At 37.4% G+C, this 10,780-nt stretch overlaps 1 protein-coding gene and 1 long non-coding RNA gene across 2 annotated transcripts in view; both read right to left on the minus strand.

Annotated features, from left to right (window-relative positions):
- Positions 1–3,031: 3,031 nt before the first annotated feature.
- On the minus strand, positions 3,032–4,373 carry LOC146971676 (uncharacterized). The gene is made up of 4 exons (XR_015037843.1): positions 4,318–4,373; positions 3,859–3,930; positions 3,567–3,678; positions 3,032–3,099 (listed from the first exon to the last, which is right to left on the minus strand). It is a non-coding gene; the product is annotated as an uncharacterized LOC146971676 (long non-coding RNA).
- A 1,354-nt stretch (positions 4,374–5,727) lies between these two features.
- LOC146971677 (glutamate receptor ionotropic, kainate 3-like) overlaps positions 5,728–10,780 on the minus strand; it is an 87,579-nt gene continuing 82,526 nt past the window's right edge. The window contains exon 13 of the mRNA XM_085801091.1: positions 5,728–5,963. Coding sequence (XP_085657217.1) covers positions 5,728–5,963 — 236 coding nt within the window. The remainder of the gene's footprint in view (positions 5,964–10,780) is intronic.

Below are 10,780 nucleotides of genomic sequence, written 5' to 3' on the forward strand. Positions count from 1 at the left end.
TGGTAGCAAACAACAGGTTTTGTGTTCAGCGTCATCAGGTATGACCAAAGATTTAACAGGTGTGCTTAAATGCCTACTGGTCACATGACCCATTATAGGTGGTTTGCAGGTGACGCCACGACTGTTCTGCGCTGTCTACGGCTGTACAAACCAGTCAAATCGGGAAAAATCAAATAATAACAACATTGTGGGAGAAAGAAGTTATCTCCATTACATGACCGCCAAAGTCATCAAGAGTGAGACGCCACGTCTGCCTCGACCATCTTACCGACACACCGTCCGACCGACCCTCAACCTTTCCTGAGCCTTTTTTCTGAGCTGCAAACACCCTGCGGGTGAAAGCGGGGCGGCTGGTTTATGCTCTAGCCCTGCATGGAGCATATCTGATATGTTTTTCTATTGTTAGACAATACCTGCTACGTGCAGGCTTACCCAACGCTTTCCATAATTTCCAATCACCGTTCTCCACTTCCTGCCCCCCATCTGAACTTCAAGCGTCATCGGAATCGCGTGACTGTAAACCACCTATTGTCGACATCTCAGTTTTTTTAGTTTTTCACAGATGCAAAATTGAACAAAATAGACACTATACAGTGTGCAAAACAATATAAATCACTGCAACAGTGGTATCAAGTTAGAAAAGTAATCAAGTATAGCTAGCCAGCCTAAAGTCAATGTCAGTGTGCCGTGGGTTGTCTATTTCAAGTTCAAATCAAAAACAAATTTTCAACAAAACTTTGGACCATTGATCTGCAATCCAATGATGTGTAAATCAAAAAGGTATGACAGTAAAGACTTTCCATTGCACTCTCTGCTAAGTGTGCAAAATGGCATGCAACCATATCCAGTAATTTCTTTCAACCTTTCCTTGGAGGCAGTTCACTTGCATGTGCCCTGCAGTGCTCTTGATATAATGTGCCATTAAACAAAACAGCTGCTACTCATAAGAAGAGCTCTCAGGTGACACCACAACCTCCTGGCTGACACTGGCTTGAAACATCTGATTATGATTCTAATGCAACGTGTTTGTTTCAACCGTTTCATTACACCACTGACACCACTGCCTATGTGTTGTTGCATCTTGCAAGGAATCACTGATGTGTTTACTGCTGGGAAAATAATTGTGGACTTTAGTGGCCAGAATAGAGTTGCACCTGTGTTTTTTATTTTATTTATTATATTATCATGCAACCCAAATTATTTTCCTTTTACCAGAAAAAATCCAGTAGAGACACAATAGATTGCTTTAGAGCAATGTTACCAGTCAATAAGCATTAGAAAATAAGTTACTGAATGGGACTGCAGTGAAGCTGTGGGCATAACATTTCTGAAATGGGCTTCCATGTGTTGGGGGGAGGGGTTATGGAGGACCATTTAGCATGTCACACAAGTTTAGGGCCAGATCTATCCAGCTAGATACATCTGTGAAGTCTTTATCCACTCCCTGATCTCCTCAGTATTTATCATGCTTCTCTGCCTCATTGAGTCAACATCATTAGGCCTTTCTGTAAGAGCAAGGGGGAGCAGAGGGCACTTGAGCCTTGCAGCTCTGATGCGGTAATTAGACACCTGTTTTTGCTTCTATTTATGATGCGACAATCACAACTACAACACCGTAAAAAATAAAGGGCTGTGAAAACTCAAAAATTCTAGGTAACTGGCTGCAATAGATTTTTGCGTTTTGAGTCCAACTAAAACTCTCAAGTTTTGAATAAAACCACATAAAGTTAAGCCAACAAATTATCTTTTGTTGAGATAACTTGTAAATTAACTTAAAGATAACTTCAAATTTTGAGTTTTTTAAACACTTAAAATTTAGTAGTCTCAACTTATTATTTTTGTTTCAGATAAGTTACCTTTCAAATGCATCAAAACTCAAAAATTCAAGTTGTACTTATAAATACTCTCAAGTTGTGGCAACTAAAACAACAAATAATACAAATACAAATAATACTAGTTAAGTAAAACATCTTTATTTAAACATTTAATGCAATATTCCAGCAAATATGATTAAATCTATCTAGTGCAAGTACTGTACACTGCACCCACAAACAAAAAGATGCAGACTGGTGTGGCCAAACTTGTTAAAAGAGTCCAAACCACAACACAGTCAAAAAGCACTACAGCAACACCACAGCAATGCTGTTAACAGTTTGAAGCGAGGCCGGTGCACCATCCACGAACACGGTGAGCACTCCATTTGGACCCCTTTTGTTTGTCTGTCTTCTGGATCGGTGTCCTGTTGAAAGCAGAAATTCAACCAAATTCAATATAAACACTGTTAAGATAACTAAACACCTATGTCAGCGTGTAATTTTAAATTTGTGTCTCAGCCTGAGTAAACCTGTAGTGTACAGTTACTGTGCTATACAGTTTTTTTGCCTGTGATTCTAATTGCTATTCATCCCTGTAACAAGCTACAAGTCATTTATCTAACATCACAATAGTCTGAAGCTGTTCAATGGCGGTAAAAATGAAACATCAGGTAACTAGCCTTGTTGGCTAACTCTGCCCCACTTACAGTTTTCTTTTAACTCTGTTGATTAGTGGTGCACTGTCCCTATGAAATAAACTAATAAATGAAATGAAATATCCTAAATAGTTTTTCTCTGTGCTACTCTGGTCAGAGCGGCGTCCCAAGCAACAGTGTGCTACACTAAGCAGCGGTCTGGCAACGGACTGCAGGAATTATTCTTCTGTTGTTGTTGCCTACAATGATCAATAGATTGTGGTATTCTGGTAAAACTCCATATTCAACCTTAAATTAAATGGCTGGTTAAATAAATTACTTGTGTTCCAGGGAGAAAGGAGGCTCTCAGCCATTAAGCTGGGTTACGCTACTGTAGGTGGAAGGCAAAAATATATGGGGCGTTGGTGATTAATACGGTTTTTTGGGAGCTACAATCCAAGGTGTGGATATTTCATCTTTTCTATATTCTAAAGCAATATGGCATAGAGAATTATATGTGCATGATAATTAATGTGCACTCATGGTTGACCAAAAATAAAAACAGACATTCTGTACTCACCAGGCGTTTCAGGAAAAGTGTCTCTGAAATCTGAGGTCTAGACATGCTCTGCTTTGATGCATTGTGATGTCTGGAAATTGGACACAGGAAAGCCATAGGACATTTGGTTAAAAACAGTGCAGCTGAGATTAATTTGTGACTAGTTTAAACTTAGGTCTTATATTGGGGTGGCATCCATCAAATTTGGACGAACCGGGAAGAGGACAGACAGATTTAATTTTTTTCAGGACAATATCGCATTTCGGGGCTTCAATACAAGAGGGACATTAGCACTATGGAGGTATTTGGATGTTTTTTGGTGTGTCTTTTTGTTACGAAGACAGTTGGTATCCATTTGCAACCGTTATATGGACATGCACTGCTATGCCAAGACCCCCTGTAACTCAGAGAAGCGACAGATAACTCTGAAACTTCTCCCAGCCCTTAGTCGACACAAGGAGAGAAATTTCAATTTTGGGTGAACTATCCCTTTAAGGGCTTGCTCAGGTAACCCTGAACCATAATCAAAAATACATGATATTTATAACATGAATTCACCTGTTCATCAAGAACAGCCAAGCGTCTCTCCCTGTCTTGTCCCTTTTCCTGGCACGGCTGCTCTAAATGTCCACAACAGTTCCTTGGTTACACATCAGAACTTGCTGCAAATCTGAAATAAACAAAAAACAGCACACATTAATCCAACCGAACCAGTTCACATGGATTTTCTCTTAAGTAGTCAGTTTCTGAATACCTTTATTGGCAAGGTGCTGAATTACTCGTTGTATAAGGCAAGCAATAGTTCTGTGATATAAAATAGTTAGCAACTTTTTCACACACATTTTCTTACCTGTTCCTTAAGACACAGGGCAGGCCATCTCTCCTGGATTTCTGTGACCATGGGCTGCACCTCAATCTTCTCCTGTCAGTCCACCAAGACAATTAACAACAATTAATGTCATATATATTCATGTTTACATGACACCCAATTGTAAAAATGAGTCTCTAAAGTAACATTAAACTTTAACATCAGAGGCACACATAAGCAGTATACCAGTTATTTGTAGCACTGCTCATTGTGTTTAATGAGCTCCAGTTCCACTGTAGCCGCACTAACGGAGCTAACAGAGCTAACGGAGCTAACAGAGCTAACGGAGCTAACAGAGCTAACGGAGCTAACAGAGCTAACTGGTAAACAATTAACATCTACAACTCTCTTTAGCCGTGAGGGGGACAATAAATATATAATAATGTATAATCTGCACACGTGAACCCTGACTTTTAGTACCATATTGAGCAAAATACTCACCTTGAGAGTAAGAAGTGTAAGAGATGTCGGCAGCACATGGCAGCAGTGTCGTTGTGGTGGAACCCCTGCAGATATGCATTGGAGACCCCAGTTCTTGTTGTCTCAACTTCTAGAACTTGTCCTGACCTCAAATGCACAGTTTTGAGGTTTGCTAACTCAAGTTATTAAGTTAGGCCAACTTTAGCCAAAAAACTTGAAAAAGATAGTTGAAATAAATAATGTTTATTAGTTTACAACACAACTCAATGTTTTTTGTTTAGTCAGCTGAAAAAATATGGTAAGGCCAACAACTTTAAGTTTTCATTTTTAGAGTGAAGCTATCGAAGTACACATCTAAAATAACTTCCTTTTACGTAGCTGTTCAAAGGCACTAAGGGTTCATTTTTTTTCAAAGGGTCAATGAATCCAGGTGCACTATTTATCATTACACCACCTTTCATATTCATGGGAGATATATATATTGAATTAATATATTAACAATATGTATTAAATTAATATTAAATTAACACAACACTCCAATTGTTTTAAATGCTCAGGATATCGGCAAAAATCCCTAGCCCAGTTACATAATCAAATCTGGGGGATCTAGTTTATACACCATTCAGCAAACTCAACAATGAAGCATACAGTATTTATAAGCTCAACTATAAATTTTGTGGGCATAAAAACTAGGGCAGACAGATGCCCTGGAAGAATCCATTTTTTTCTCTATTTAATGTCATAAACTTGTGGACTATGTTCAATAGAAATGTGCAGTGTTTTCATTTTCTAAGAAACTGTAACTCTGTTACACGTGTTATTCTGCACCAGCAGCAGCAGTAGCAGCAGCAGCATCATCTAAGGCAAAACTCAAAATAATAAAATAAAGTCAAAGACCCTGTAGGCAAGCGCTGAAACTTTGGAATAAAAAAATCATTATGGAGGAACACATCAAACAGTGTGGAGAAGTGGAGAAGCTGAAGAATTTGCTTTTGCGGTGGGAATTAAGATCTAGCCTAACTGTATGTATGTATATAGTATATAGGCCTATATAATCTCTTTTGTGGAATGGTATTGATTCTTTTCTTCCTTTGGAAACATGGGCCGACTATATAGTTTCAGATTTAACACCTTCCACATTTCTTAACACACAAAATATACAGCGTTGTTACTACTCTATATATTATCCACTCACTTCAGCTACAGCATGACTGTTCACAAAATGACATCTGTTTCAGTAACAACTACATGTTGTATAACATGTTGTTTTATACATTTCTAATATCACTAATTAAGTTAGATTAAATCTGAAATGACATCTGTTTCAGTAACAACTACATGTTGTATAACATGTTGTTTTATACATTTCTAATATCACTAATTAAGTTAGATTAAATCTGTAAATTGAGAAAAAGCCATTGTAACCTCTCATTAATATTTACACTTTACCTTGAAGAATGACATGGTTGCACCATCTTTGACCACACCATACTCAATCTTTGTCTGCTTGGCGATGTCATCAGCTGAATCCACAGGCGAGTCCATCCTCTCCACAGTGAGAAAAGCTGCTAAATTAGCAGTATAGGATGATATAATGATGAGTGTGAAAAACCACCAGATTCCACCGATGATCCTGGTTGACAGGGCCTTGGGCATCAGTTCTGAGCCTGTAAGTAACACAAGGTAAACCCAAAATTATATCTGCCAACACTGTAACTGCATTCAACAAATCCAGAAAAACAATCACGTGTATTTTTGTTAATTAGCCTCCAAATGTTTCTGGCAGTGCCACTGGTGTTGATCAAGGTGCACACGGTGAGGAAACAGAAAATGAAGCCAGTTTGGCAGGTTAGCCAAACACTAAGCTAAGAACTCAAAATGGGCAGATCAGACCTGCCATGTGTGTGTGTTGCCTGGGGTTCTGCATTAGGTGTTAAAGCCTTTCCCAGCTCATGTAGACTTCAGAGTTTACAGCAACAACTCTCACTCTAGTCTCTCAAACCTAAACAACTAACATACCTTCTGATATTACCCTTAAAGGAGACATATTATGCCCGTTTTCCACAAATTAAAATAGTTCCCAAGTGTCTTAAAGACATGTCCTTGACATGCTGTGGTCAAAATACCCCAAGGATCAAACATCACGGCTCTCTTTTCATCCGCTCAAAACAGCCCTGTTCAGCTGGTTTCAGAGCCTGTCCCTTTAAATGCAAAGCAGCCACTGCTCGCCCCATCCCACCCCTTCTACTGGTACCGGGTAGGGGTGGGGTTATGCAAATTCGAAAGGTAGTTACATTACTGGAAGACATCTGATGTAACAGCTCATAAAAACACATGGATTTCAATCTAGGTCAATCAAGGTCTGTCAATTCTCGCATTTTGGGGGCCAGAAGGCAAGACAAACACCCTATGATAAAGAGCCTTCAAAAAGTGATATTTCCATAATATGTCCCCTTTAAGATTGTCTCCTGAAATAGTGCTCATATGACACCAGGTTTATCAGATCTTCATTGTCATGTGTACGGTCGATTAGTCGACTAATCGCCATAAATGATGACTACTGGCCGACCAAGAAAATCTTTTGGCGGGGGTAGCCCTATACAATTCAGACATTCTCTCAAAAAATTGGAGTCGCAGTCTCCAATCAAGCATCACAGGACTGTAATTATTGTTCAGAGCTTTGTGTTGATGAAGGAATGCCTACATTAAGTTACCAATTTAGACTTATCTATTGAGGAATAATAGCAGTTGATCCTCCTTAATTACTAAAATTAGTTTTGGTGAACTGGTTGCCATACACAGCTATCTAAACAGCATTACTGTAGGATGTGTATGTTGGTTCAAATACAAATGAGCAAGATCAACAAATTACATTGTTGTGACATGTAACTGAAAGATTCAACAATAATTCAGCCTTCCTGTCCCTATCAGTCCATTTCTCCAGACTTGCTAGATGTACATAATTATGTTTTTCGCAAACAAATTAACAGAGCCTGTTTAAATTAATAGAAAAATAAAAATAAAGACAAGAGTGTCAAGCTAGAGTGACAATACTACTCTGCATTAGCCTTGACTTTGAGTGGTCCTCTGCACAGTAATGGTATGTTTACAATGGCTCACTGACTGGTGTTAAAGTTACTTTATATCTCATCTCTGACAACCTTTAAAATACCCTTGTGCTTTGTGCACTCTGTTACTTTAGTGAGAAGATTTATGAGGGCAATTCTGAAGAGTAACAAGCTCACAGAAGGGGGGCAGACTGGTCAGCTCTTTAACCTCTTCTACCAAATTTGATTGTATTTGTCCTTTGTGGTTTGACATAGACTACATGGTTACAAACAAGGGAAGACAGTAGCATCCCTTAATTCACTGTGACTTCAGAGAGGGAAGACCCAGATGCATTCTGTGGTTGTACTAAAAATGAAGTGAAGCAACGGGTAACTCAATTGAATTCCACACTATAAAGCGCTGTTGTCAGCAGGGAGCAGTATATGGCGCTGCATCACAACACTAATAAATACAAAAAGCATATCAGTCATACAGTGCCAGGGAAATAAAACGGTGTCAATATGCCATACATTTCCTTGAGGAAGGTCTCGTGTCTTGTAAACCGAGGAAATATAAATATTCTTTCAGGCAAGACAATATTGATGCTGTTTCAGTAACCCAAACAACCCATATATCTCACTGGCTGCTGCACTGCTTAGCTTTGTGATGAGGTTAGGAATTGGGAATAAAAAAAAAAGCCCTTTCATAACTTTTTTTTTTCCTCAGTAAAGGTAATGCAAAACAAAACTTGTTCTTCTAGTATTATTTTTATTCAAATTAAATGAAAATATGCTGGAATTGTGATAGTTTGGTAGTTTAATACATTTGTCAGAGTAAAGCTCAAAAGTGGTGTCAGAGAACTGAAGATTGTTTTCATTGAGATCTGAGAGAAAACTGTGATGATACATTTTTTACTGCATGCTAGATACATTCTTGTGTTGTCTTATAATTTATATATCAAGGTGAAAATTGAGTTTTGAATCTTTCTGTTCCCATCTGATGTTGGGGTCAGTTTCTCTGTAATGTATAAATATTTTCAGTGGAACAGCACTTTGGGAGGCTGTCATGTTCATCATGTTCATGTCTTGAGTGCGACTGCCTAGTCACACCATCTGTGATTACTATAGCATGTGTAGTTACCATAATGGCGACGGTGTCTGTAGCTGTAGCTACTACTAACTCCACGACGCACCACATTTCTTAAGAGAAGATCATAAAGAAACCATTCAGACACTGGAATTCTCCACTGAATAAATGAACAGACTGTTTTGCATGTAATGATGCTTTTTGAATTGTCAGTCTGGGGAAGAAAAAAACAGTTCTCTGTGGATCTCAGGGTGTATTGTGCTAAACATGATGCCCCGTTTTTTCTGAAGTGTTTCTCCCCACTAGCATCGCCTCACCTTAACATGAGAGATCTGGGCTTTCCCAAGAGGACAATTACCTGCACTTAGCTCTCTTTATGGATTTATCACCAAAAAAAAGAGCTGGGGGCTTTTACTAGTTGTTAATTGCATTTTTAAGTATTGACACCTGCAAACAGAAATGTAGTGAATTTTGATCTGAATCTCAAAGTTAAGGTAAAGCCAGCTTCTTTACCATAGACGAAATGCCACCACAGATTGTCTCTCTTAGAAGAAGAACAACTAGGGTAAGTGTACCTATTAAGCCCACCAAATCTGCTTTTCAGCCATTTTTAATATATACCACCCCAATTTAAGCGAAAACATTTTAGTTCAAATGATAGTCTAATGTCTAATTTGAAGTGTCAATCATTCATTTATACCAATTTTTAATGTTTTTAATGTTTAATTTGTCAAAATATACCAAAAATCTGGCATGGGCTTAATGGGTACTTAATGTACCCTTTAAGCCCATGGGTGTTCCAAATAAGCCCACTTCATGATTTGTTGATAAATACATATATATATTTAAAAATCTTAAAAATCCAAACTTATTCTATTAAAATATGTAATCTCTTAGCTCTCAATAGCTATTTTCATTTTGTCTCCACTCCTCTCCTCGGCCCTGTAAACGGCATTTGAAATAGGCATGATCGGCCTATTTGCTGTGTTGTCAACACAGAAAAAGCTAAACTTACAACATGTCTTCTTTGGAATGTAGCCAAAAAACTATTCATGAACAAAATAAAAATTAGAATGGAAATTACTCTTCAGTACTTAAGCTTTCAATATCTGTTGTCATTTTGTCTGTATCTCTATCCTACATTATACAATTGGCATTTACATTTGGCCAAATTTTCTGGTCCAGCCAGCTGGTTGAATGTGTTTTTATCTAGATTTCTGAAGACCCAATGACTGAGAGAAAGACAGTTTCCTGGTTCAATACTATTTTAAGGATAATAAATGAATCAATTTCAGTATTTACAACTAAACAAATAACTTTTTAAACATAAAAACACAGCTTAAATAGAAACAATTAATAAAATGAATGAATTGGCCGATGCAATATCACTAATATTTAAATTTGGGTATTTAATTATCTGAATTGTGAAGCTGATTGATTAGGTGAGGTCAAACTTAGGCAGGAAAATGGTTCAAAAGTCAAAAGGAAGAAACTCTCCATTGAAACACAGCCAGTGGGCTTAATGGGAGCAGGTGGGCTTAAAGGGAACATCAGTGAATTACTGGGTAAAAATCTGAATATTTTTATTCTACACACATGACATTTAAAAACAACTACATGACATGAATCTATATAAGCTGCACTAACATAACATGAAAAGTATTAATTGATCATGTATTTAAGTAATTAGCTATACTCATTTACATCTGCCCTAAATGGTGTGATTTTTTTGCTACTGTCCCCTTTAAGCCCACTTGGTAAAAATGTTAATTAAAAAATAAATAAAGATAAATATTCATATGTATTATCAATTTAACAATACAATAGGATATTCTGCATACAAAAATGTAAACTATCCATGTTTATCATGCTTTATATCATGGCAATGAACAATGCTATGCAGTGGCTGCATAGATGCAGCATGTGGGCTGTTTGCTAGCATGCTAAAATGCATATTTTGAATTCAAAAGAAAAACTATTTCTAATTCTAGTAAAATTCTAACACATGTTTTATTTAAAGCACTAATCTCTTAAATTTTGGTAACAAATGAGTACTTGGCTAAAGTCGGAGTAGAAATATGGAATAAATATTGTTTTTTCGGGGCATCAAAATCACTGAAGTTTTTTTGCAACTTCTTCGGGAGCAGCAGGCACATGTCACACATATGCTTCGATAACTCAAGATTGACAAATCTGATTTGCTTAGAATAAAAAGTATAATTTATGTAACAAGCTGCTTCATTGGAAGAACCATGAACCAGCAAAAATGGTGATGTAGTTTTTTTTTTATTTGACTCAGAAGTCACAAGTGGGCTTATATGGTACGTGGGCTTAATAGGTACACTTACCC

Source organism: Trachurus japonicus, chromosome 16 (assembly GCF_045865225.1).
Source record: "Trachurus japonicus isolate A0001 chromosome 16, Traja_1.0".
Classification (NCBI taxonomy): Eukaryota; Metazoa; Chordata; class Actinopteri; order Carangiformes; family Carangidae; genus Trachurus; species Trachurus japonicus.